At 41.9% G+C, this 27140-nt stretch overlaps 1 protein-coding gene across 1 annotated transcript; it reads left to right on the top strand.

Annotated features, from left to right (window-relative positions):
- Nucleotides 1–8298: 8298 nt before the first annotated feature.
- Nucleotides 8299–16796, top strand: LOC128980707 (p53 apoptosis effector related to PMP-22-like). Its single transcript, XM_054399182.1, has 3 exons — nt 8299–8509; nt 15828–15971; nt 16561–16796. The coding sequence occupies exons 1-3, from the start codon at nt 8299–8301 to the stop codon at nt 16794–16796; spliced, it is 591 nt and encodes a 196-aa protein (XP_054255157.1).
- The last annotated feature ends 10344 nt before the right edge of the window (nt 16797–27140 follow it).

The raw sequence follows: 27140 nt of genomic DNA, 5'->3' as shown, positions 1-27140 counted from the left end.
GTAGACTGGATCTGCACATGAACACTGCGTCTTGCCCACCAAGCTCCTCTGGCCCTGCAGCAGTCTGTGCCAACAGACTCTGAGTAGCTGCAAGAGATTCAAGTATTTCGGTAGTTTATCAGTGCATCCCATGTTTATTGTGTTTCTTCTTTTCCCAGCAGAATGGAGGATGGAATACAGTGGACACTATTCCGATACTTTGCTGAGAAGTACAGCAATTCCCTAGGTTGAGCTGATGCCCATCCCATTTCTAATTGCATTCACTTTGTAAACATGGCATAATAGCCTTTATGTGTGTATGTGTGGGAAAAAAAGATCTCGATAGTGCTTTTATTCAGATCAGCTGTGATAGAATCTCATTTGCTCTTTCCTCTGCCTATTGTGCTTTTCTTTAAAATTTTGCTGAACCTGTATTTTGGACCTAGTTCATTCATGCTCTGTACCAGAGATCCAAGGACTTGCTTCTTCACAAGTGGTGGCAAAACAAACAAAAATACATCTGAAGGCTAGGAACAGGCATGCTGTAAAGACGATTTAAAAACATGCATTTTCCTCTGTGTGTATTTAACAGTTTCCATCTTTGCCATATGTTCTTTCCCTCATCAATTTGCCTTTTAGATAGTTCTTTAATACTTGCATATTTTCCTTCCTATGCAACAGAAGGGAAGTTGATCTTTCATTTGTTCTGCAAATATTCCTTATTGTCCCAGGTTTTATTGCCCCATCTGTTATTGTGTGATCAGCTGAAGCCTCCCGTGGTCTCACTTTTCCAACTGATCACACTATACCACAGATTATATTTCAATTTATCTACTGTATCCACTGTACAATGTGTAAACTAGAAAGAGAGGAGCAAAAAAAGAAGAGGATATTTTTCCCCTGCCTACCATTCCTCTCTTTCTGTGTAAGCACACATCCTCAGTCCTTACTTCTTATTGGTGACAGTGTTTAAACTAAATCCCTCATCTCCACTACATGATTCTTATGCTTCTATCTCAGTGTTTACTACTTTAGAGCTCACCAACACTTGAGGGAAATGGGGAGATACTATCATACTTTGTGAGCTCAAGCAACTCTTTTCTGCAGCACCCTTGCCAAAATAGAAAATTCTCAACCCAAGCATGCTGTTTCCCTGTTCGCCCTCCTCTGTCTCCCAGACCTCTCCTATTGCTCCCAACACTTATTCTTGGTCATGCATAGTTGTGTTAATTCTGCCACTGTGTGTAGTTTTAAAATTACTTTTTTGTCCCTTTTTAAGGCATTCACAGGCAATACTTTCTGCAAAGTCCTCTTTCATCTTTATGCACTCAGCTCTGTCTATAAAAGCAAGGTGCTTTTAAAATTAGAGGTACAGTATTGTTTCTGCAAGAGGAATGTAACTCTCTAGGTGTGATCAAGCTGATTTGAAGAAAATGAGACTTTTGCAGCAGGAAAAATAGATGGAAATTGCTCCTATCTGTCCAGCACTATGAGATAGAAGACTCAGCATTATAACTATTTCTAACTATTGCTTTTCATAATAATAAAGTGAGTCACTGCCAGGGAGGAACATGGAGCCATGGAGGAACATGGAGTCAGCTCCTGCTGTAAAAGACTTGAAAGAGATGGAATAAGAAGTAGCACCCCCAATTTGTCCCTCAAAATTGATCAAAATATTGATGTTCATGGATGCTGCCTGAATCCAGTGTCTCATTCACATGTGCTGCTAATTTGATTGTTGTGTGATCCCTCATTTGAGCATGTACTTAAGCACCAGACTGTCTTAGAAATCCTTGATGGACTCAGCTATTGGATGAGTCATTTATAAAAGCTAAAGAGGGTCTATAATGCGGAGCTGTGCAATGAACCGTATCCTGTCTGCTTCTGGGTGTGCAAGATTAAAGTCTTCCCAAATGCTCCTGACGCTGCTGGTGGGAATCAAAACATCATTTTACCAGAACTGCTTGTGCTGAGGCTGGAAAGAACAAAAAAGGTGATGGTCTTCTATAGCGTTGTGTGGGCATGTTTGAGATGTGCATGACATTACAGAGGAGAAGGAGGAGCTGAGACAGGAAAAACAGATTAATGCAAGTAAATGCAAATATCAATGAGAAGAAAAGCTTCCATAAATTTATCAACCCAAGTATCTTTTCCTCAAGATATTGGAATGAAAAAGTCTAGATTTGACTCTTTTCTCAAAAATATTGAATAATACAAATATATATATAAAATCAGTGCTAAGACTGGACAGCAGGGGCTTCTGGCTCCCTAAATGAGCTTGTACCCACAGATGGAAAGCAATGCCAAACTCCCACTGAAAGGCTTACAAGGCACAAAGGCTCTATGGTGCAGATGCATAGACAGGAGCCGACCTCACCGACTGAGTGGCTCTCCATCAGCAGCAGGGAGACTACCAGATATTCCACGTTACCCTCAGTCTAAAATAGCTGAGTGAGAGGAATTCCAGTTTGAGTTCCCGGTCTGCAGTTCCAGGGGTGAAGTGCCTGCTTGCTACAGGAGCACAAATAAACTGACTTTGTGCTCATGAAAGGGCCCCACCGAAGCTAACCAAGCTGCTTGGGAAGCTCCGCGGTGCTAGGCTGCGGATGCTGGAGCACTACAAGCCCCTCTGTGGGAACACTACAAGACATCTTCCCCCCACTGTGCCCCCGCTGCGCCCCCGGAGCCCAGCCCATCTTTACGGGCGGTGTTTCCTGCCCCCTGCTGGTGAGGGCTGCCACCGGCACCGCTCCTGCCGTGCCCTGAAACCTGAAGCAGGGACCCCCAAGCCTCCAGGCTGCCTGCCGTGTAAGCAGCAAGTGCGGGAGTGAGTACATATGCATCACACGCTCTTTCAAAATTAATATAATCTCCAGCATCAGCAGAATTTCAGACCTGACGCCTCTACTCAGAATGGCGTGAAAAACTAACAGCTTCCCTGCTGATCAGGGTTACAACAACTGCATTTCTAGCTTTTTATCTGTTACTGCATAAATGCACAATTTTCCAAAACACATCTTCTCTCAACTTATTTAACGTGGATACACAATTCAGAACAAATACAAGTATGGTGCTCTGCAAATCCTGGTAAGTCTTCCCTGTAAATAGAGGTTAATGTTAAAACTCAAAAACAGTGAAAAGCCCCAAATCCTCATGAATAAGTAAGCATTTTAACTTTTTTTTTTTTTTTTATCTCTCTCCTTCTCTCTTTTTTTTTCTTGAAGGTATAGTTCAAAAAGAAATATTAGCAGCTCTAGGAAATAATGTTCACCTGCTGCACCGGTCTCCCATTCCTGCAGAAAGAGTTTCAGTGTTAGCTAGGCAATTGTTATCACTTGTTTACTAGTGCTTAGCATCATGCACAAAGATAGTCAGTTTGCAGCCTTGGAAAAGGATTTATGAACAAAACCAAAATGAATATAGTGGTCAAGGATAACACAGTTCTTTATTTGATCCCTTAACATTTTTAACATTTTGAAAATGCAAATGAGAGGATAAAGTAAAGGAGGAAAAGTTGCAGTGACAAGTCTGTAGACTCTAATTGTCTGAAGGCCTTGGATATTGTGTCTCTGTGATCTAAGTGAGCCTTAGGCCTCTGGAGAGCTCTAGGGAAAAATCTCAGCCACCAGGGATTCTGCCATTTCCTTTAATAGAGGCATGATTTCATCCAGGGCAACTCCAGGACAGCTCACAAGCCTCTGTACGACCTAAGTGTAGAAAACTGGAGCTGCTGAGCTAGTGAGCTGATATGCACCTTAATGACTACATATGTGGCAAGCATAGGCACAGTATGCACAGAAGGAGAAGGGCTTGTTACTATCCTTTAATTTCTAAGATTTTAGGTCATCTCAGGCTGATGGAGGCATATAAGCTGCCTCTCATTGGAATGAGAAAGGGTTAGTCACACCTCTGCAGGCCACACTCGATGTCCTGGTATTTTCACAAGGCATTTGAAGCAGACTCAACAGTACACCAATTGCACAGAGCCAGCTTATTGCAGCTATTCCAGCCCCAGATGAGTCTCTAATGTAAGATGCATTCAACCAAGGGCTACTGGCAAGAGCTGGTTGAGAAAATTGCTTTCTTTTCAATTCAGATAATGGCACCTTTACAGCACACATGAGGAAATTGGAGTTTGATCTGGAAACACTGCTGGAGTGGTAGTTGCAGTTTATATCAGGTAACTCCCATCCCTATCCTGTTTTATGGGTTGAATGACTACCTTGTTTTGGTGATGCTAATTAGGCATTATGGCTGTGATGCCTGAAGAGAGATTATGTAGAATTGGGGCACTTGGACATGGAGGAAAGTGAGTGTAAGATGCTGCTGAAGGACAACACCCATAAATTATAAAAAAACTGGATTTACAGCAAATATTCAGTCTGTGGACACTGATTTTTTTCCTAATGATTTTAGCTGAGAGATAAACTGGTTAGAAAAATATATTCAGATGAAATGGAGAAAAAAAAAAAGGAATCTCAGCCCTGAGAGGACCCCCTGCCCTGCCCCGTGGCTGCCTGCTGCAAGGCAGAGGGGTGTCCTTAGCACTGTTCTATCCAGCATGTCCCTGTCGCCCCTCAAATGCAGTCTTGGGAACTAGCCTGTGGATTCCCACCAGCTGATTTCAAAGCTGTACCTGTGAGAGCCCAGCCGCACCCATCTGGGCTGGAGCTGATCCCTGACCTTCACTCAGCACCGCTTGGTTTTCTCTGATAGCTGGGTAAATGATTGCCCACAATAGTAAATGATTTACTCCACATAAACCACTTAAGGGCCACATCCCTCGTTATGCTACAGAGAAGAAATATTGCCATATAGAGCCCCAAGGGTTATGAAATTTTCTGTTTATTTACAGCATAAATAATTAAAGGTAAGAATAGTGGTAGTGAAAGAAGCTTATGATACCTTTTTCCCATGGTAAAAGAAAAATTTGGGAGAAGTTTTCATAAATACTACAGAATTTGTCATCCTGCTCATAGACAAAGATATTGCACTTTTGACAGAGCAGCTTGGTCCAAAATGCCCAGATAGATTCAGGGATTTTTGGTGGCTCAGTAGAGCAAACCTCCAGTTTATTTTGTTCCTTCTTGAAGCATCTTTCTTCATGATCATAGCACTATGTGTTTTTCATGCGCGTATCACTGCCATCCCAAAGAGCTGACTCCTACCATCTGGTCTCTCTGAAGATGTGGGCTATGCAGCTTAGAGGTGAGAAAAAACTACATATGCTGCTGGAGTTGCCTATTTTGCTGCAGGAGGCACTGGTTTATTAGTTTGCTAGATTTCCTCACTACTAAATCCAAGCAACACTGTGACTGAAAGCAAATAATTTCACTGGCTTTGTTGTAGGTCCTTGACCTCACGGAACAGAAAAGAATGACACTCACACAAACGATTGAAGAGTGATGGAAAGTTTAAATGGAAAAGCAATTGGTGAAACTACAAAAACTACAAGCATAGTGGCAAAGATATGCCAAAGCATACAGAATCCCTTTTACAACACCCAAAGACCTCCCAACTCTTCCCTTCTCCCCACCTGAGGGTATACCCAAATCCCCCAGGGCTCTTTCTTCCTCCTCCCCACTGCTAGGCTAGTCTCAGGCTGATGAGGTCTGAGACTGTCTACCCTCCCCCCTGCTTCTCCTCCTAGCATTAGGCCTGGACAGGCCTAAGAGGCCATGAGATACTCCCCCACCGTTACCCAATAGGGAAGCATCTCCCATGGGAGCAGAGAGGGAAGAAAGAGGAAGAGAATGACTTTGCAGACGGATTTATAGGGTGCAGGATTTATGGGTAGAAATACGCTGCTTCCTGTGTCTACCTTATTGGGTTGGACACTCAGGACACCAGAGGTGTAGCTCATGTGGCAGTAGCATTAGGCACCCAGCCTAACTTCAGAGAGATTTTCCAGTCATTTAAAAGCCAGATGCTTAAAAATAAAGGAAAATATGTCACTTCTCTCTTCATTGAGTAACTGGGAGTGGCAGGGTAGACATGATTGCTGCCAATGCCTGAGGTGGGCCTTGAGGCTGGCCTTGGTGCTTCTTGTCATGCCTACCCACCCTACTGCACCATCCAGGTGTGGGCACAACCTTGGGAAACAATTAATGCAAGTACTAAAAGTGCCATCTCTATGCTTCTCTCTGAACTGGAGGAACTCTCTAACTTTTGACCTTGTCATGAAGCAAGCACTTTCCTGAGTGGTGCACTCCTACTCGATTTCTTGCAAAATGGATTAAATTTAACCTCCCTTCTCTTCCAACAGCTCTCACATTTTGTGCTGAAGAAAATACCTTCTGTGCCTCCATCTGAGGTGACCTGAGTGCTGACAGTGAGATTGCTGTAAAATCACCTCTCAGCACTGCACAAATGAAGTTCTGCCATAGTGACAAAAAGAGATGATCATGGTGCCCAGTCCTGCCATTGGTGTCTATGCAAAAGTCTGTATTGATGAATTAAGCTAGAAAATAGTTCAGACAAAATTTATTTACAGCTCTGTTCTGTTACGAATTTTGAGTGAAATCTGAACAATGGGAATGACCATCAGGAGTAAAGGAGGAAGGTTATTTTGGTTATAGTGTGGTACTGATGATTTGGTTCCTTTTGAGAAGGACAAAGGTGTGGTGATCAAGGCTTCAAGGACAGAACAAACAGATATGGTTGGAATTAATATTGTAAGGAAACAGTGGCAGGAAATGGAGGAGTCATAAATAAACAGTATTTGTGTGTAAAAGTATCTGTTTGTGTGTGCATGTGTATGACTGAGCAGTAAATGGACACCTTGTCACAATACAATTTACTATGCAAGAATATGCAGGACATTAATTTTTCCAGATAGGTGATTTAAATCTGGGTTAGATCTTAAAATCAGCCCTTAATTTTTTTGTCAGTCAATACACACTTCCCAGTAAAAGCCCTTGAGATGGGTAAATGGCAAGTAGTCCCTCAAGAGCAAAAAATGGAAATTTTGAAAAGCATCAACATAAAAATAACCTTTTTTAGTTTTTAGGAAGTGTTACAATAATTCCTAGCTATAGGTTTTTATTTGCAGTCTTTGAAAAACCACATGCTGTGCAACAAATGTGCAAATAATCTTTTAAAGCTGCTTTAAATATTATTGACAGAATTAATACTTCTCACAATCCCATTTTTCACTCACATTGTATTAACAAGTACATTCAAGTACGTACTTTCTAGATACATACAGCATCTTAATAGACTTTACTGGTGGGAACTTTGAAGAGCATGTTGAAGCTGCTCCAAATGCATGTGAGTTACGTGTCTGAAACACATGCAACCTTGGTCCTGAAATAGGAACATGCCTGCCCACATGACAAGTTTGCACTGGTGCTGGGCAATAGGATGATGTGATGGGATGTGTGTAGATCGTATTGTTAAGAAATGTTTCTGCCATGACCAAAAATTTGGATGCTCATTCATGTCATGTAATGGGGAAGCCTTTGGTTTGGCCATCTTACAGGTGCGTTTTCAGACACAGGATAGGGAAACAACACGACGTATGGATCTTCAGTTCCACTCGTGGACTGCCTGGCACAGTCTGGTTGGAAGCCAGAGCACAACTGCAATCAAACACTCATTAGATGATTATTAGGAAACAGGCATTTGTTTAATGCAGAGCTTGATGCCAGACAAGTGATGGCTTCCCTATTAATGATGTCATATTCCTATCCTCCCATAACACATTTCTTTCTTTTTGCACTAAAATTGCCCCAAAACTGGACAAGAAGTTGACTGCTTAAATTGCAAAGCAACTATTGCAAGCTTTCGGTACCTGAAGTGGCTACATCGCTGGTATCATCAATGACGGGCAATGGTGATCTGTCTGTCCAGCGAACAGAGGGGAGAAAGATGAGCACCCTCACCCAGGAGGTGGACAGGGCTTTGAGAAGCCTTGCCAGAACCCAGCGTCTTGAGGTGGCGGGGCCACGGCAGAGAATCGGGTCCAGACGCAGAAGTGTGGCAGACCAGCAAGGGGTTAGTGCAAGGCTGAATGCGGGAAGGACGAGAGACGGGCCGAGGGCTTCGCGGGGCTGGCAAGAGCCGGGGCAGGGCGAGGAGCGGGGCCCAGCCCCGCGTTCCCTCCTCTCCTCTCCGCCGGCCCCACCGGTCGGAGCCACCGCCGCCAGGCTTAGTCAGAGGAATGTGGGTGGGACTGCCTCCTTCTCCGGCGCCTTAAAAACCCGCTCGGACCGACACACAGGCAGCCTCCCGTCCCGGCGGAGTGTCCCTGGCACCTCGCGCTCCAGCCCAGCCACTCGCGACGCCCGGCCTCACTGGGTGCCCCACCGGCCGGGCAGGATGGTGGTGTGCGGCCTGGCCTGCTGGAGGTGCCGGTGGCTCCTGCCCCTGCTGCTGGGGCTGGCCATCATCATGGGCATCATCGCCCTGGCGGGCAGGGGCTGGCTGGAGTCCGAGTCGGAGCCCTACGTGCAGCAAGCGTCGCTGTGGGAGAGCTGCACGCGGGGCGAGGAGGACCTCAACTGGAGCTGCGAATCCCTCATGGACTATGGTAAGCGAAGCCCTCCGACGGACCCGCGGCGGTGGCCGGAAAGCAGCGGATGCAGTGGGTGCTAACGCCCTGAGCGTTCTCCCCACCGCCGCTGTGGAGCAGATGCTTTCTGGGGTGGACTTTCCGTCCCAGGACCAGTACCGATACTGTTTCAGGGCTTAAACCACTAAAGAAGGACTGGTCTAGGCACCTTTTGAGCAGTCTTTTCTGCGAGTACAACTCTGAGAAGCCGAAGAGTTGGCCTTTTGGGTTTTTTTACTAGAAGTTATTTTTCAACCAAAGTAGGAGAGCCAAATGGCCGTAAGTCCCTTCTTCAGTTTGCTTCTCTCAACGACTTGCAGGCTGCAGTCCCAGCAGCCTCACCTTGCACCGTCCACCTACCCCTCCCGGTGCCGGTGGCCTTGTACAGTGAGCATGGAAACCTTCATACAGGGTGTCCTATGCAGAACCACACCTAGGCAAGAATAAAATGGTCATTACCTCCCCAGCCCTCTGGAGGAAGACAGCACCTTAATCTGTCCCGACCTATGGCTATTAGGATGCTTCCTGACCTGCAGCTTAAAATGCCCTGATGTGGGTTTGCAAGCAGAAAAAAAGTATCCTGCTTCCTCTGTGTACTTCTCTATTGCACTGGGGCCTAAATGAAGGGATAATTGTGTCTCTGTTTTAACTCGCTGAGCTGCTTCTGTATCTGGCATAACATTCTTACTTGCACACTCCCTTTTTCTGTTTTGTTTTGGTCTTTTTTTTTTTTTCCTCTAGAATATGTGGGTCTGATTACATCTGGTTTTCCCTCAAACAAAATATTTCTGGACGAATAAGCAGATCCGCATTAAGATTCTGGATGAGGGTACTTTGGGGACTGGGAGGCTGGAAGGGTGTGTTTCAACTGAGAGAGCCGAGGCTGTTTCCTTGTGCAGATCCCTTGCTACCCGAACACGATGGGCTGACTTCCAGGAGCTTTTCATTGCGACACTCCTGTATGAGCTAAATCCTGAATATATTGTAAGAGCAGCGGCTTCGTTTCTCAGCCAGGTGGTGACTGTAGATTTTACTGTAGGTGGAAGAAATCTGACTGGTTTGACAAAAATATCTGTCCCCCATGTTAGACAGAGAAGAAAAGTAGTGCGAGGCTGCTGACATTTGCATTGCATAGGGAAGAAGTGTTAATGCAGTAGAGCTGCTGAAATTTGCTTAGTCCTGTAATGACACTGCTGCTCATGTCCCTGAGTACTGATGGGTGTGTGTGTTGCATCAGCCCTGAGCAACTTTCTGCTGTTTTTTTCTAGTTAAACTGTGAGAGAGGAATAATATCCTAGATTTTCCTTATTTAAAACAAAACTTATTTAAATCCTTGGTTTATTTATACCAGCTTGACTATGCCTCTTTTAATTTTCATGACTTCATGTCTACTCGAATACCATTTATGTCTAGAGACAGGATGTAATGTATGAGTTTGGGTTTTATTTATTTTGCCTCATTTTTTCTATGCTAATTCAATTAGGCTCAAAATAGGTGAGGGCATTTACAAAGGAAAAAATGCCTAGCAGGCATTTACAGCACTGCTGCAGGGAAATAAAAGTGGATTGAGATGCATAACTTGTGTTTTGCATACAATAAATACTTACACACTAAGCATCCTGTGCCTCTCCTCCTGATGAAACAAAAACTTCAGATGGGATCCCCATTAACAGAAGGCTCCCCAAGACAGTTTCTTAATTGAGCTACATCTGTATTAAGAAGATGAAGAGAAATAGCAGCTAACTCACTTGTTTTAAATGGGGGGGAAAGGGGCGGACCAGAGAAAAAAATTGCAAGTAATAGTGTCTCCTTAACTGCATTGCTTCTGGATGCACATTTGCAAATACCACATGAGAGGAATAAGTGGAAAGGGAAAAAGAGCAGGATGTCATTTGGTAGGGAGGTGGTAACCATTAGAGCTGGTTTGTGTCTGGAAAATACCTGACTGGCAGTGTCTGTATATTATCAAAATGCAGAGCTGCTGTACTGCACTATAATATGGCTCAAGATGACCTAGCCTGGACCATTGCAGGATTAAACTGATGGCTGTATGTTTAAATCATATCAGTAAGCCATCAGATCTGGTAAGGTTTGTTTGCAGTATGGTTACTTGGAAAGAGCAGTTGTCTTTACAGTGATGAGGCTGTAAGTTTAGGAGCAATATTTGTGGGTGATGGGTGACTCTGTCCACTGCTCCCAGTGACTTTGCTCTGAATTATCACTAAAAGATGGGTGTGTATGTGTGAGATAAAGGTGATCTCATAGAAGCTAATTTTCTTGTACTCCTAAGAGCCAGTTGGTAAGGGAAGCATTCACCTGGATCCTTACTAAGGGGGGGGGGGGGGGGGTGGGGAGAAAAAAAAGTTGGAACATTAAAGTAGGAGCCCAGCCTTTGTGAATCATGTTTCACTGCACCTGTGTCCCAAGGAGCATGGACTTCGATACCACATATTATTGGTGAAACTGAGTGCATGTGCTGACTTCACTGAGGGCCCAGGTAAATAAAAGAGGAATGTTACATGTACACTGATTTTTTTTTTTTCAGTACACCTCTGTTCAGGCATTCTTCTGTCTGATTCTTGATGCCAAGATGTATTGGAGACAAACTAACTTAGCTTATTGTGCCAGCTGGGTGCAGGCACTTGGAAAATGCTAGTGGCAGAGGTATGGCAGTTGGTGTCCCTGAATACACCCCAAAAAAATGTACTGCACCTCTCCAATAAAAGATCCCAGTGAGTAGGTGATGTTGGTGTCCTTGCCAGTGGGCTTTTCTGGCACTCCAGGCATGTGCACTTCCACCGCGAGCAACACAGATGTTAAAAGTAGGATTCTGCCTCTCCTGAGTTCCTGGCAGAACCAAGTAGCTGAAGGGAAGTTTGTACTAGCAGGCTTTTATTTAATGTTTGGTAGTATAGCAACTACTTTTCCTGCACTCCTAAAGCCAAAACAGATTCCCAGTATTAAATTCCAGCCAACCCTCGCAGCTAACCTTTGATTCTCACCTGTGCTGTGCTCACTGTGGGTATGAACATAGCTTCCCTTCACCAGTCATGCTACCATAGAATTTTGCACATTATGTGAGCAAGAAAATACTACTGACAGCATTCTCTTGTTCACACTCCACTATTCCTCTGTTTCCTCAACAAAAGCAAGGATTTTTTGGCATTCCATGTAATGGTCTTTCAAGGCCAAGGAAAAATTGCTACTAGTATTTATATGCAGAAAAATATTAACTACAGTGTAAAAATATGCCTCATCTATGCAAGTCACGGGAAAAACTTCTATCTTAAGATTCCAGTTTTTCACAAACTAACAAACTAGCTTCTGCTTTTATAAGTAAGTGAACAAAGATGAGAAGGCTTGTAGCTTCAAACCCTGTAGCAGTCCATCTTCCTGCTAGGCTGTTTTCCCTGTTCTTTTATTCATTTCCAAAGGGAAATCTAGGTTTAAACATAGAATCATGGAATGGGCTGGGCTGGAAGAGACCTCTGAAGGTCACGTAAGTCCAACCCCCCCTTGCAGTCAGCAGGGACATCCACAACTAGACCAGGTTGCCCAGAGCCTTGTCGAACCTCAAGAGCCCTGTCGAGCCTTAAACGTCCTACCCTGTAGAGCTTCTGTCTCCTCGCTGGTGAGGCTGAGGCGTGGCTGAATAAAATCAGGAAATACACCTTACACTTAGGCTCTGTTGCCTTTTTTTAAATTTCATCATGTTGCTGGCTCTCATCAACTCTTAAATAATCCTGACTCCTCCTAGCTATTTGCACAATAACATTTGCATCTTAGTTTCTTTCCATAGTCATCATTAATCAAGCTATGTAATAAAAGTCTTAATCCTTCCTAATAATTATAGACCTTCAATGCCCAAATGTTTTTTTTTCCTTTTTTTTTTTTTTAATGTTCTTTCAACACCACCTAATTGATAAATGCTTTTCTGCTGATTAGATACAGACCTGGGAAGCTGACCTGGGAAATGATGATGCTGCCAACTGTTCTTGTTCTTTTCTGCTCTTCTGTTTATATGCCCCAAATTGTCATGGTGTTATTGTTTGATTTCATAAACAGACATGTTTATGCCTATTGAGTCCCTTTGCCAAATGTAGGGATTAATTTTCTTGCTTGCTTGCTTGCTTGCTTGCTTTCTGGAAAACTTAAATTCTTGTGATTACAAGGTACTTCTGAGAACAAACCAGCTAGAAACTTAAGCTCATCTGTCTTTCTATGAGTGTGAACAGGTCTCTCCAGCTCTTAGGCAGCAAACGGTGAGTGAGAGGATCTTGCAAAAGGAGACAGGAGAGCTGGGTGCTTTTGAGGCCTCAGTCAGCAATCAGGAGGCTCTGGGAGGAAAAGTAGCTGCAAAAGCTTGATTTGATGGGTAAGAGAATGAGGGGGATCCTGCATGGAGAAAAAGCAGCTTCAGTCAGAGCCCCGCAGCAGCTCTGCTGCCGAAAGCTTTCTGTGTTGGTGAGCATCACAATGGTTTATGTGGGAAGGGAGCACGTCAGGGCTGCATGCTCCTTTCCATTCTTGCAAGGGTGCAGACTCCCACCCCAGCCTCTTCCATCAGTCATTTATTAAAAGACTTCTGGTCTTTTTTTTTTTTTTCGAGATTTTTCTTACACTATGTGTACCTATACAAGTCCAGAGCTTTTTGTTGCTTTTCTTGTGACTCAGTGAGAGGCTGGTCTTTTGATGGCTATTGTCTAGTCCAGCCCAGAGCGGACCCATCCAGCACTCAGCCAGCACATATGACTCAGTCTTATCAGGCTTTGTCAGTATCTGTCTGCCAATAGCTACCACTGGAGAAGAGGGGAGAGAAAGATATAGATGGAGTTGCCAGCATCAAGCTCTGTCACACATGAGCACAAAACTTACTGCATATCATAATGGTTGTGCTTTGCTACCACCCTGTTTCTGAGGACCTGAAACAAAACTGGGCTTGATATTAATCTTCCTGACAAGACAACTCCTACAGCTATGCGTCATCACTTTCATATCAGCAGAGACAAGAAAATAAAACACTGTGAGCAGAGCTGGTCTGACCTGTATCCAGAAGCTTGTCACACTTGTGAATTAAGCACAGTGGATACAGAAATAGCAGAGAGAGCAAAGGGGATTTTCTAGCTTGTATGTCCTCCAATTGTGTTTATGTTGCACCCAACTTCAAGGTGTCAAACCTGTAAGTTATCAGGCAGTCAAAATTAGCTTGGCTTCCCACCCTGTGCCAGCATATATAATACATCTGAAAGGGAACGTGCTTTGATAACTAAGTGTTCTTTCTTGATGCGTGTTAGTTTATTTTTAATAGAGTAAATATCAATAAATTGTATTCTCAGGTTATTTAGCCTGAATCACTTTATCTGGACTGGCTGTGTACCATGGTTAAATATCCCTTTATAGTAGCTATCCCTAAATAAATCCCATGGTGGAGACAATATCCAGTACCTGTGTTAGGTAGGTCAGAGAATAATTTGTATGAAAAGATTTTATCAGACCACTGACATAGCCTTAATTTCCAGATGCTCATCAGGTGTCCTCCTTTCCTTGTCATCCTGCAGCACACTTTTAAGGAAAGGGTATGAAACATACACAAATTGCTGATGGAGAACTAATCTGAAAAGTTTTTAGCTGTCTTGAGTAGCTCTAAGAAGGGAGAGGAGAAAAAAATACCCTTTTTCTTATCCTTTCTGTGTTGGCATGACTGTCTTCAGGTGGCAATGTGCTGAGATCTGGCTGACTGATAGCTGTTGTTTTTCACTTTTGGTGTTGTAATAGGGAGGAGAGAAACCAGTTCAGGCTGACTTAACAAAAATAGCTGTATAACAATGCTTTGCTTTCAGAGAGAAAAGTGATGTATGTAGTAGAGGTGTCTGAGATAGTTTTACTGCATCCTCTATATCATATTACTAGGTTTTCCCCATTTACACAACTAGTAGAGTGAGTAAGGTGGAGGATTTTAACTCTTTAGGTAAAGATTCTTGCCTCACTGTCCTTGTCCTCTTAGTTCTTGCACAGGAAGAACAGAGGCTGCACTGAAAATAGGATGTATCCAGAGTTGCTTCAGCTGTGTGGGAACAGACAACTCTGTTGAAAGAAATTTTTTTGTTTGGAAACCATTTTGCTGCTCCCTTTATTCCTACATTAGAGGGAGCTCAGGATCTGACCCTGTCTCTGTCTGAATGTGTGAAAGTAGAAACCCATGTTATGCAGATGTGGGATGTGAGCTGTGATGACAGCTGACTGGAAAACAAAGCACTCTTCCATATGGTTTAACCCATGTGGGCAGGTTCCTCCAGGGCAGGAACACCTTTGCTTGTCTTTGTTTGCATTGGGCTCACCTGAAGTCTTCCTTGGTTTTTAAAGAGGACAGGCTCTGGCTGTAATGAGAGCCTTTTCACAAGCCTCTGTTATTGCAAAAGGTGAATTGCTGGCTGTTTTTCTGGGAGGTTTTTTTGCCTTTGCCCTGGCCTGTGGTGGGTGGTTTCTGGGTGCTGGTGCTGTTTTGCTTCTATAAGGCCACTTGCTTTGTGCCTGAGCCTCTCCAGCCTGCAGTTGCCTGAGCCCAAGAATATGTACCACTCCAGCCCACCAGATGTCAAAGTAATGATTCTAAGAGGCCTTTTCCACTTTACTTCAGATTCTGCTGTTTTTCTTCCACCTGATACGTTTTAGCTATTTCTAAATTTTTTTCAGCTATGAATAGATGCTTATCTTCAAGATCTTTCCTCTTACCATCTCTCACTTCAGCTACTCCAAATCTATTTCTTTTCGGTGATGCTAATTTTGCTCTGCATGCATTATTCTTGTTACCAACAAACAGCTAAGAAGCTATACGCTGACAGCACTATTATTTCACAGCAATTATCTCCTGTGGTGGCAACCCTCATCTGCTCTCATACTTGCCCGGGCATGGAAGTGGCTTTGGAAACTTGCATGTTGAACAAGAATGGTAACAAAAAGTACATTCTCCGTGATTGTGTGCCCTGTCTGCTCAGATGTATGTGAGTCTCTTACAGACACAGAGTATGGAGGTGTTATCTCGATCACCATGCTGTACTATATCCCTCTTTTCAGCAGGACAAGTTAGCAGACAGGCAGTTCTGTGCTGTGACACCAGTGGTGGTGTCTCTCTGCTCTGAAGCTATGTGCTTCGGAGGTATCCAGTATTGCTTTGACATAAGGCACACTTCTTACAGTAAAGGATTTCAACAAAAAGTGATTAAAGGAAGCCAAAGACCTGCGATGAATTAGTTCAGTACACTGCTGTGTATAATGTCTTTCTTCTTTTCTCTCCAAGGATGGGGGAGAGCAGCAGCTGCCACCTACCTTGTTGGCTTTGTGATCCTGGTCATCTGTTTTGCCCTCGCAGTCATTGCGTTCTCAATTGAGATACTCCGCTTCAACTTTGTGCGAGGAATTGGAGGCTTGCTCTTTGTTGTTGGTAAGGCTGGGCACAAAGACAAGGCTATTTTAGATCTAAAACAGGTGTCAGCAGAAAACCATGTTTGATGTAGCCTCCTTAATGAAATAAGATGTCTTTGTCTGATTTATTACTCATTTTCATAGGGAACGAGGGAAGGTTGATTTATGCTCTGAGAAGATAACAGTTAATGAAGCTCCAGTGACCTTTGTCAGTTAGTACTTTCCCAAAAGCATGCTAAGACTTAGGAGCTGAGAGCCCTGGAATCTTCCTACCTCCTTGAGGGGAAGAGGAGTGTCTGGGCTATAGCACAAGTGGGAGTTAACTCGCTCTGCAGGGATCACAGTGCCACAGAGCTGGTCACAGCATGCAGGTATGTGTCCTAGCAACTTGGGAATGTCAGCTGTAGCTGTTGCACTCAGATAGGCATGGGGATCAGCCTTGGCTAGAAGTCACATAGCCCTGCAAGAACGTAGATTTGAGTGTAGATCTGAAGCTAATCCTTACCTATCTTAAAAGGACACACAGTTATCTCCAGTACCTTTTATTGGCAGGAAATGTAATGCGTTCGTTGCCATTTACTCCTGGTTTTCTTTCTTTCTCTCTCTAGCTGCTTTCCAGATCATTGGCCTGGTCATCTACCCAGTAAAATTCACAGAAGAAATACCACTGACAGGAGATAATATGTTCAGCTGGGCCTATGGCTTTGGCTGGGCCAGCACTGTTGTTGTAATAGGTTGTGCTTTCTTCTTCTGCTGCCTCCCCAACTGGGAAGATGAAGTCCTGGGAAACATCAAGCCTACGTATTACTACTCCTCCCCAGAGAGAGCACCATACTTAAATTGAAAGATGAAATCCACAGTCAACTGTCAAAACAACAGAGGAGCATTTATGATGTAAATTTGGTGCCTTTGTAGGAGACTGAAAAAACTTGACCATATTTCTCCAAAGTATTTCTTGATAGTCCTGGTAATAAATTAGTAAATATATTGGCATCTTTAAGCAAACAGCTTTTACCTGAGGTATTATGTATGTATTCTTATGTCAATTCTGTTTGGGTGGCTTACTTTCTCCTCTTTCTACCAGCTACCTGAGTCATCCTTATTTTATTCAAAGATTTGCTTATGAATAAAGAAGTTGTGTTTCATGTGTGGAAAGGAAGAGTCAAGATTTTGAGCAACCCATCAGAGGGACCTGCAAGTTATTGTTTTCACCTCTGGTAAAATTGCCTTAAATGGAACTAGCTAAAACAACCTTCCAAAAAAATGCTTTTTGTTCCACCAAAGTCAGTCCCAAGGAAGAAAGTTCCCTAAAGACTATTGCTGCCTAAGGATCTCTTCTCATTCCTATCATTGGACTATTGGTATTAGCTATTTAAATTAAAGAGAAAATAAAATTTATCTTTATTTTCCACCAGTTGATGCTTTTGGACATAGATATTGTCTAAAGCACGGAGCTGGTTTGTACAACAGTGGCTAATGTAACACTTACTGGGTTTTTTTGTGGCTACTGCAGGACTTGTGATGGAGCCACATATAATTTAGTATACATTGTCCCAGAGAAAATTGATAAACTTTCAGGTGCTGAACTATGTAGATTTTTACATGGTATTTGAGGGATTTAGAAAATATCTTTGAGTAGCAGCAGAGTTTCTTTGTCACTGCAGTGTTTTCAGTATCACCTATGCTTTGGAGGGAAATCTTAGCACAGGTATTAAAAACCTCCAAGAGTTTCTAAGGCATGCTATAGGTACTCCAGAGTTTAATAATAAACTCTGGGATGCTTTGTGAGTCACTAGGGGTAAGAGGTGAAAATAGAAAAGCAACTCTGTGAGCAATTCATGTCAGATACTTGTCTCAGGGGCTAATCGAGGTGGATCCAAACTTTTGTTTCTGGAGCCAGGAATTCCAAATAAATAGCCCAGTGAGGCAGAGCTGTGTCTGTTGGTCATGAACCTGGAGCAGTTTACAGCAGATATAATTACAGTCTAAGTTTTGTCAGAGCCTTTGTTATCTGGGGAAGATGGAAGAATCTCTTTTGTGGAGCTCCTTTTCCAGCTATGGCACAAGTAGCTCTAGGAGAGACAGATTTCTGATGGGAAAGCAAATGCTGCATTTTATAAAGCAGCTAGAGACTTAATTTCTTACTCTTATGAACCCAGTACTTAGGAGAGGGTAAGTGTGTAGGTCTATGTATTCATGCACATGTGCAAAATAGGACTTGCAAAGCATTAACCAGCATGCTGTAAAACTAAAGTAATCTAGAACTAAGCTTTTTCAATGCCCAATATTTCTTGTATTATATGTTGTATAGCTTTCAGTTTTGTAACAGCTTTTTTTAATTTAGTAATTTGATATATTTCATGTGATCCAGGTCTCTTCCAGGCCTGTGTTTTACAACTTCACAGGATGTAAACATCTGCAGACTTAAGAACTGTTACAAGCTCAGTTGTGGTGTATGCAATCAACTGTACTTCTGATTCTTGCTGAAAAAGAGAATCCTGTGAGAAATATGTTTGGATTTTGTTGTTTGGTTGTGGGTTTTTTGTTTGTTTTGTTTGTTTGTTTTTTCCTTTCCTGTACCGTACTGGCTGGCAGGGAATACTGTGTGGACTTATGTGTATCATGAGTAATGATAGTGCCTACTTTTCTGGTAAATTCAAAATGTAGCAAAGAATCCCAAGTCTGGAAAATCCTTGCTAAAGCTGAGAAAAAGAAAAGGTTTAAGAAAATGAACACCCTTCCTAAAAAGAGGGAGGGCAGTACGGTGATAGGGTGCAGTCTTTGGTATGTTTTTTTAAATAAGCATTGCCATAACTCGTCAAAAAAGCATAAATGTAAAATAAACTTGTCTCTGAATATACTGAGAAGGGTAGAAGCATAACCAGCATGCTACACAATTAAGATATTCAGGAGAAAGCTATTGCATATAGTCTTTGATTGCTCTGAAGTGATACTAATGTATGTGGCACTGCACTGTGGTGACTTAATTAAACCTGTTGTAACTGATGGTTGTTGAAACTTGGTGTTTATGAAATGAATCCATGAACTACAAACTTAAGCAAATAGCCATTCTTTCTCTTAACATGAAAATCAGTATCCATGAAATGTTGGGTTAATAAAATGGAGTTGAGGATCGCATCCAGGAGGCAAAAGCTTCTTTTCCTGTCAAATAAGCTTGAGTATACACTGCTGCAAAACACATTTGTGTTCTTTCATTGGAAGTGCCAGCCATAGAAAGATTGTTGCTAAGTCAAAACCTCTTAAATGCATGACAACTTGAAGGGAAAGTACTTAAACTGCTACATGGTGTCTCAGGCACGGGAAGCATATTCTCTTTTTTATCAAAACTGTGCCACATACCTTTCTTCTACTGATGGAGAATTTCAAATGGTGAGAAAAAGATGGATCTCCTGTTTTCAGTGGAAAGCTTCAATTCTCTCATTGGAAACCTTTCAATTTTGAACCTCCAGATTACACATAACCTTCATGTAGCCCAGTGCTATAGTGGCATTCTGTATCTTGAAGAACTCCCTCTGTTTTTACAGGGAGCTTGTCTTCTGTTTGCCACTGCTGCTTTAAACCAGCCTGTGGCTTTTGATTTCTGAAAAGGCAGGTTCACCTGATTTTAACAGATGTCCTTCTCCTTAAATATCTTAGTTTTAAAACACACCACCTTGGATTCTGGCAGCTTGCATGGTTTTTTAATTATTATTTTTGTTGCTTGCAGTCTTTTTTTTCCCTCTCCTGTAATAACTTGTAATTTTAAATACACAATTAGGGAAAATATTTTTGTTCCTTTTGGATTTTTCTAAATGCTTTGAAGATAATTGGAAGGTTTGTATATAGCCCCCCACCCTTTTTTTTTTTTACATGAAAAACATTTTACTCTTGTTTACCTACCAGTCTGTGTTCAACTGCAGCCTAAATCTGTGCTCACTGAACTCCACTGAATAACTCCAATGCACTTCAGGCTCCAGGGTCACTATGTCTAACCCAACCCTAAAGAAATGAGGGCATTTTGAAAGAATCCAAGTATGCTTAGCTTTTATCTCAGGGGAAGTTATAAGCAATCAAAAATGTGCATGACTGGGTGCCAGAGAAGGCTAATTGACCTGAATAGGATGATTAATGATAAAATCTCATGGACGTAGAAAACAGCTGCCACCTTCCATTGGGATTTTGTACTTTCACATTGTATTGATGTAACAAGTGAGTAATTTTTCAGACAATTCCTTCACAAGGAGTCTTAAGTATTCACCTGACCTTTACATCCTCCACCTAAGGACTTTTGAACCTAGAATACATAAATAAATCAAGACAGTGTAGCAACAGATCATTCAGGGTAATTGTTGTGGTGGTGAGTGCTATAGAAACAAAAACACCCTTGTGTTAACAAGAAAGCTTACACACACACACACACACACAAGTTGCTTAGATCATTGAGCATTTATGAATAAAGAATGAACCAAGCACATGTATCAACGGAAACCAAAATGCTTTAGGAGGTACACAACAGCCAAGAGAGCTGAGGTACTGGTCCCACAATGCAGGGCAGTGATGGTTACTGGCAATATGGAACAGCAACCTGAAAAAAGATTTTTTGGTGTCAAGGGGTGGAGTTGTACAGATTTTATAATGAATGTGGGAGACAATATTCATAAGCAGAATAAAGTACAATCAAATCTGGAGGATGTGTTTGCCCAAAATAGTGATGGTGAGTTTCTGAATGTGATTCCTCTAACAGCTGTCAACATAGGAGTAGTGAAATCCATGTGAAATGAGTTCACAGCACCTGGGATATGTCTGCTACTGCATGGGTGCAGCAGTTTATATATGTAGTTCCTACTGACCATGAATATGTTGATTTTGCTGGGCATGAGCAGCATATTTGTAAGAGAGGTCTGATGCCTCCACAGTGCTGGGCTGTGCTGGTACAGTAAGCAGACTTTTAAGCAGTCTGGGGTTTCTGGGTGTCTAAAGGTGTTGGGCTGATCTGCTGCAGCTATGGAACTCAGCATCTAGAAACTCCAGGCAAAGCCCCAATGCCCTCAATTCTTGCTTCTATAAAATCATATTTAAATTATGTGGGAGTCATTGGAATAATCCAAAGGTGTTTTTTAGTAGGATTTTTGAATATCTAAATTTAATAAGGATGAATTTATAATAAGGAGTGTAGCAGAAAACATACAGTCATATCTAACATTAGAATAGAAATATTATAACTATAAACAATATAAATAAATAATGATGCATCGTAAGCATCGTGCATTGTATAATATAATTAATAAATACAAATGTTTCTGTGAATTATATTCCTCATGGGTTCATCTTTTCAGGATGGGATAGTATTTACTAGAAAGACCAGTATGACTACTGTTTTTTATTTATTTAGAGGGATATGGGCAACACTTGCTATTTTCCACAGAGATCTCTGTGTATACAGAATATTTTTTATAAGTATTAAAAACTGCTAAGAGTCCAGGGATCACCTTGGAAATCAGTGTTCCCTAGGTTTGAAATGGCCCAGAAAGGTGTGGAGTGAGCACTCATGTGAAACTGTGAGCCTGAAAAACAGCTAACTCCTGTCCTTCAGTATGCTGCTCTGGGAAATGGTCATGGATTAAAGTACTTGAGCTGACTGACAGTGTCTTGAATAAACATGGAGGAATATAATTGGGTCAGGAGCTGATGTGTGACCATTAGATCTCCTTTTCAGGAAATAACCTATTTTAAAGCTCTCTTAATGTTTTAGCAATCCCATAGGACAAGATATAAGCAGAACATGTTGTGAAAAAGAAACTTAGATGAATTGTGATACTTCAAAATTAATTTCTGTTCTGATTTGCAAAACAGAAAGACAAAGCAACTTGCAATGCAGAATTTGGGAAAATAATAATTTGCATTTTGTATCAAGACAATAGGAAAAGCTTGGAATGTTGCTAGGAGACCACAATTTTAAATTCAGAATGCTTCTCAAATTAATACCATGTCAAATATTTTAAAATTAAGAGGTCATTTCCATAAAATGTTTTGGTTTCAGCAAAATCCTACTTTTGCCTGGAGATCTTAAAGTGAAAACTCATGACCTAAACTCCTAAAGATAAGTTTGGTATGCCTGTCTTATCTGTAAATCTTAAGTGCTTAAAGAAGTAGCTGGTGCTGTTCCCAACTGACCCATAAGGCACAATATAAAAGCCATTTCTTTGACAGAGTAGGTAAGTAGGAAAGTAGAAAAGGTGTGGCCCCTGGGAATTAGGTATGTAAGGCTGCTTTTATTCCTCTCCTTAGGCATCTAAGCTATATATTTTACAAGGAGTTGCTGTCAGGATCCACTACAATAGGACAACTATTTAGTTAGCTAGCTATGGCACAGGGAAGTTGTGAGGCCCAAAGCAAGTAGTTTAAATAAAATTATTCCGTATGTAGAACAGCACTGTGCTGTAGCATTCTATCTGCTTATACACAATTCCATAAAAACCTTGTTTGCAGCATGCTTCATATGTGCCCACCAGAGAGCTGGTGCTCCTGCTGGCCATCTGAGGAAGTCACAGACCCCCCCTCTCCCCCCTCCCCCAATGGTTACAAATGTCCAGGAGCTATTTCAGCTGGTATATGTGCAGTGGTTTTACAGACATCCTTGATTTCATCCCTTTACCTGGGGAGTTGTCGACTAAACTCATCAGCCTTCTACAGAGCATTGTTAAGAAATAACTGGGGATTAAACCTTATTCCAGTAAAGAGTCTACCCTAATGAAACCATGTTTTTAGGAAAAAGTAGCTGAAAATTCAATCCACTCTCAGGCACATGGAGAGTTTTCCTAATTTGTTTTTTCCTATCACAGTCTTGAATTTTTGGCATAAATAACAATCCTGGATGCAGTTTGTGACTTGGCTGTTAAAAATTGCTCTGGCAATAATCTTTTGGTTTTGCACATTTACCCTCCCTGAAGGAAGGAAGAAAGATTTAAGCCTAATAATTGGTCTCATCAAGGCAGGCCTGCTTTACAGACAAACATCAGCAAGTGCTGCATGTGGGGCAAGCTTTGGAGGTCCAGAAGTGAGCCCATCCTGGATGGCTTTTACCTCTTGGTCTCCTCCAAGCTCAACAGCCAGGCCAGTGAACAAAGAGGGTCTCAAACATCTGCAGAGCTTTCCTGGGCTGCATGAGGCAGATAGTAGAAGACTTTCCCAGATACATGGCAGCAGGACTCAAAGCTGACCACTCCCAGGTCTCCATAAGTGTCACAGACATGCCTCAGTGTCCAGCAACCATGGAAGAGTCCCTCAGAAAGGCCTAGTGTGTGGGAAATGACAAGATCTCAACTGGCTTAGTTTTTTTTCAGGAGAGTGTTCTTATTTTGCAGTGAAATAAATTTACGCCCTGCTCAAAATACATTTCCCTCTAACGAATGTAAAGGAATTGCAGCTTGGATTACCCCTTTGGTGTCTAGAGGCACTTCTCTGCTTGTATTTACTTTGAATGAAATATTAGTTACACAGAGAGCACTATTGTCTTGGTGCTGAGGTGATGCAGGTCTCAGAAAGTGACCACGAGGTACAACTGGCTGAGTTGCATCACTGTATATGCTGTGGGTATAACAATAACTGCAAAGCAGTTGCAAACCAAGGCACAGCCCCCTCCAAAGGGAACTGGGAGATTGGCATAATCAGGAAAAAAAAAAGACCTGTAGTTGTAAATGGATTAATAAAGATAATAACAATAGCCATAAGATGTATAATAGCTCATGCAGAAAATATTTCTTAATTGTTCGGTGTGCTTTCTTAGATGTAAGATAGCACACAAGAGAACAGGATGATAAAATAATCTTAGCAAAGACTGTGAAAACCCAACTCCGGAGACTTCTTGTTTATAAGTGGTATGAATATCAAACAATGAAAATTTGCGTGCTGAAAGTGTCATGAACATGCACCACAGTTGGTCAGCCCACATTAATCCAGTCAATAAAGCTCAGCTGACCAGGTCAGCAGACTAAAGGTAGATAGAAATGTGCTGCCAACCACTTGCTGGCTTCTTCTTCCACTAAGAAAACCATTTGTGTCTTGACTGAAAAGGGAGTATTTTTATTTGTCGCTCTAATGCTATAAAATTGCTTGTTTTACCAATATCTTGTTGCTGACTTGGTTACTTCATGTAGCAGTGAAGATTCATTAGGAATCTTTTCGGATGCAGAAAGTGTACTATAGTCTAACAGTTTTAACATTGATAATATATCTTAATTTTCAACAGATGATGATGATGTTAACCAGGAGAGACTGTCTACAAATACTGGAAAAGGAGAACACCTGGAGCATTGTGTCCAGTTTTGGGCTCCCCAATTCAAGAGAGACAGGGATCTGATAGAGAGTCCAACAGAGAGCCATGAGGATGATTAGGGGACTTGAATATCTCCCCTGTGAAGAAACTGAGAGACCCAGGGCTGTTTAGTCTTGAGAAGACTGAGAGGGGATCTGATCCATGTCTATAAATATCTGAGGGGTGGGTGTCAAGTGGAGGGGGCCAATCTCTTTTCGGTGGTGGACAGTAATAAGACAAGGAGCAATGGATACAAACTTGAACATAGACGATTTCAACTCAACATGAGGAGAAACTTCTTTACAGTGAGGGTGGCAGAGCACTGGGACAGGCTGCCCAGGGTTATTTTGGAGTCTCCTTCTCTGGAGATTTTCAAAACCCTTCTGGATGCATTCCTGTGCAGACTATCCTAGGTGATCCTGCTTTTGGCAAGGGGGGTTGAACCTGATGACCTCTGGGAGTCCTTTCAACCTCTAACATTCCGTGATTCTGTAATTTGCTTTCACGTGAACACCCAGCTTGTACTTTGCAAAAGACGAGGCACAAGATCACTTCAAATCACAGACGCCTTCACAAAACTTTCCAATCATTTCCCACTGTTTGCCATAAGAGTATCAGAAGTACTTGAGATACTTCATTTTGTTGCCTTTGAATACATCTCTGTCTCTGCTGTTCCAGGCACCACAAATCACCCTTGTATTGAATGTGAAGATCGTTTGTAGTTTTAAGTGTCACAGTGATGGGCAAGATGCAGAGACACCCTTGGTGACTGAACACTACTCATCTTTCTTTCTCAGTATGATGAATAGGTTCTGTGGTATCATCTCACAAATGCTAACTTTTGTGACAATACACATTTATCCAAGGGTGAGTTGTGACAAGAATTGATGACAAATCCTTCAGTCACAAATGCGTACCTGAAAACATGGCTGAGCACTCAGAAGGCAAGGAAGAGGATTTTATTCTTCATCAAACATGAGCTCTCAAATACCTGACAGTGCCTGATTTCAGCTGCAGAATTGCTTTACTTTGATTTGGCTATTTCCTCTGAGGGAAAAAAAAAAAGGTTGAATTTTTAGAAAACTAGCTATTCTTGAAGGATTGAAACTTGGCAGGAGACTGGATAGGCAAGTGATTGAGGAGTACTGCCATGAGCATGAGTACTTTTGGAACAATCTTTTAAAAAACATTTAATATCCAAATCTGTGTTCTCTCAATCTTCTGGGATTTGTTGGGCCCATTTGAGCCTGAGCTGTGGGAACAGAACAAAAACATGTAAATAGACCTGGACAAGTGCAAGTAAAAGCAAATTGTACTAAGGATAAGCATAGAACAATATTTGTTTTATGTATATATATCTATCTATATCTATATCTATATCTATATCTATATCTATATCTATATCTATATCTATATCTATATCTATATCTATCTATCTATCCATCTATCCCAGTGTTATAGAACTGGTAGATGGCATTTAAAATATAATAATTTAGGTTAATGATAACTGAATTTGTGGATAGTGTGAATATCAACTACAAGAGAAGATACATAGTGTTCTAAGGAAATGGTGGTTCCCTAAAGTAACTTTTACAAAAAATATTTGAGGTTGTCCCTTATTTTATATCCAAACCAGCAAATGAGATGTCTTCACAATTGGGTTTTTCATTCAATATAATTCAAATTCAAAGCCTAAATCTGTAAAACTATCTCCTGCTCCTACAGAGTCCTGTTGAACAGCCTTGATGGACCTCACAGAACCCCAGGGTGTTTGTACTACAGGCGAGCTGCTGTCAGGGTGCTTCAGCTAGACAGAATTGAGCCAACTAGAGAAGGAGGGACAAAGCAATCAGAGCACTGCAAACCTATCACCAGGCTAAAAAGCTGTCTCTGATGAGAGATAAGGCATGATGCCACATTAACCTCTTCAAATTGCTTTCATGACAGGGCTACCACCTCTCCACAGTGCTGCAGCTCATTGTTCTGGATGTCCCAGTTTGGGGCTGCACAAGCTCAACACCTCTTCAGGCACTGTCATCTACAGTGTATCAATTTATCATAAATTATTAATTTGTTTTATTTAGGCCATTATTGATTTATGACTATTAATTCAGCAAAGTGCTGTGGAGTTTGCAGTTCAGTACAGAAGTCACTCTCACTATGAGAGCTGCAGTATAGCAGCACATCTCTGAGTAAATGAAAAAGAAACTTTTTCACATGACTCACCTACCAAAGCAATTTCAGGGCAGCATTCTGTAGCCTCACCTGACAAAATCCAACATGAAGGCAAAGCATACTTTGCATCCCCTGTGCTTAACCATTTTCCACAGAGACCAGCTTCGATCAACAAGGGATGCAAGCTGCTTCCAGATGTAAACGTGTCTGGGACCTACCAAAATACCACTTTGCATTGTTAATGTTAATATTAACATGTTAATTCAAACGGAGAGTGCTGTGAACATGGCTATATTGCTTTTGAGCCAACAGACAGAAAACTGCCTTGTATTCTGCTGAGCTTCCTGGGGCATGGCAAGGTGATGGCTCACCTCTGCATTCGCTCTCACAGCACATTGCAGGCAGGCTCTGACAGGCCCCAGGCAGTGCACGTACAGCCAGAGCCATGCACAGGGAGTGTTTGTAAGATATGATCAAATCAAAGCTCAGTTTAAGTTCTCCTGCTGAGGCTATATCCACAACACGCTGTATTTTTTACGATAAATCTTGTTGGGTAATTTCCCCCTGCAGCTGTGTCCCGAAGAAGGAGAGAGTACAGTCACATAGTCTTTATTGTCTTAGTTTTAGAGCAGCTAGGGGATTTTTTTTTCAGTTATGATAAATATGACAGCATTTTATTTTTAAATGGAGTCCAAGAAA

Source organism: Indicator indicator, chromosome 2, assembly GCF_027791375.1.
Source record: "Indicator indicator isolate 239-I01 chromosome 2, UM_Iind_1.1, whole genome shotgun sequence".
Lineage (NCBI taxonomy): Eukaryota > Metazoa > Chordata > Aves > Piciformes > Indicatoridae > Indicator > Indicator indicator.
Note: the sequence above shows the minus strand (reverse complement) of the source record. Positions and strands in the feature narration are given on the sequence as shown.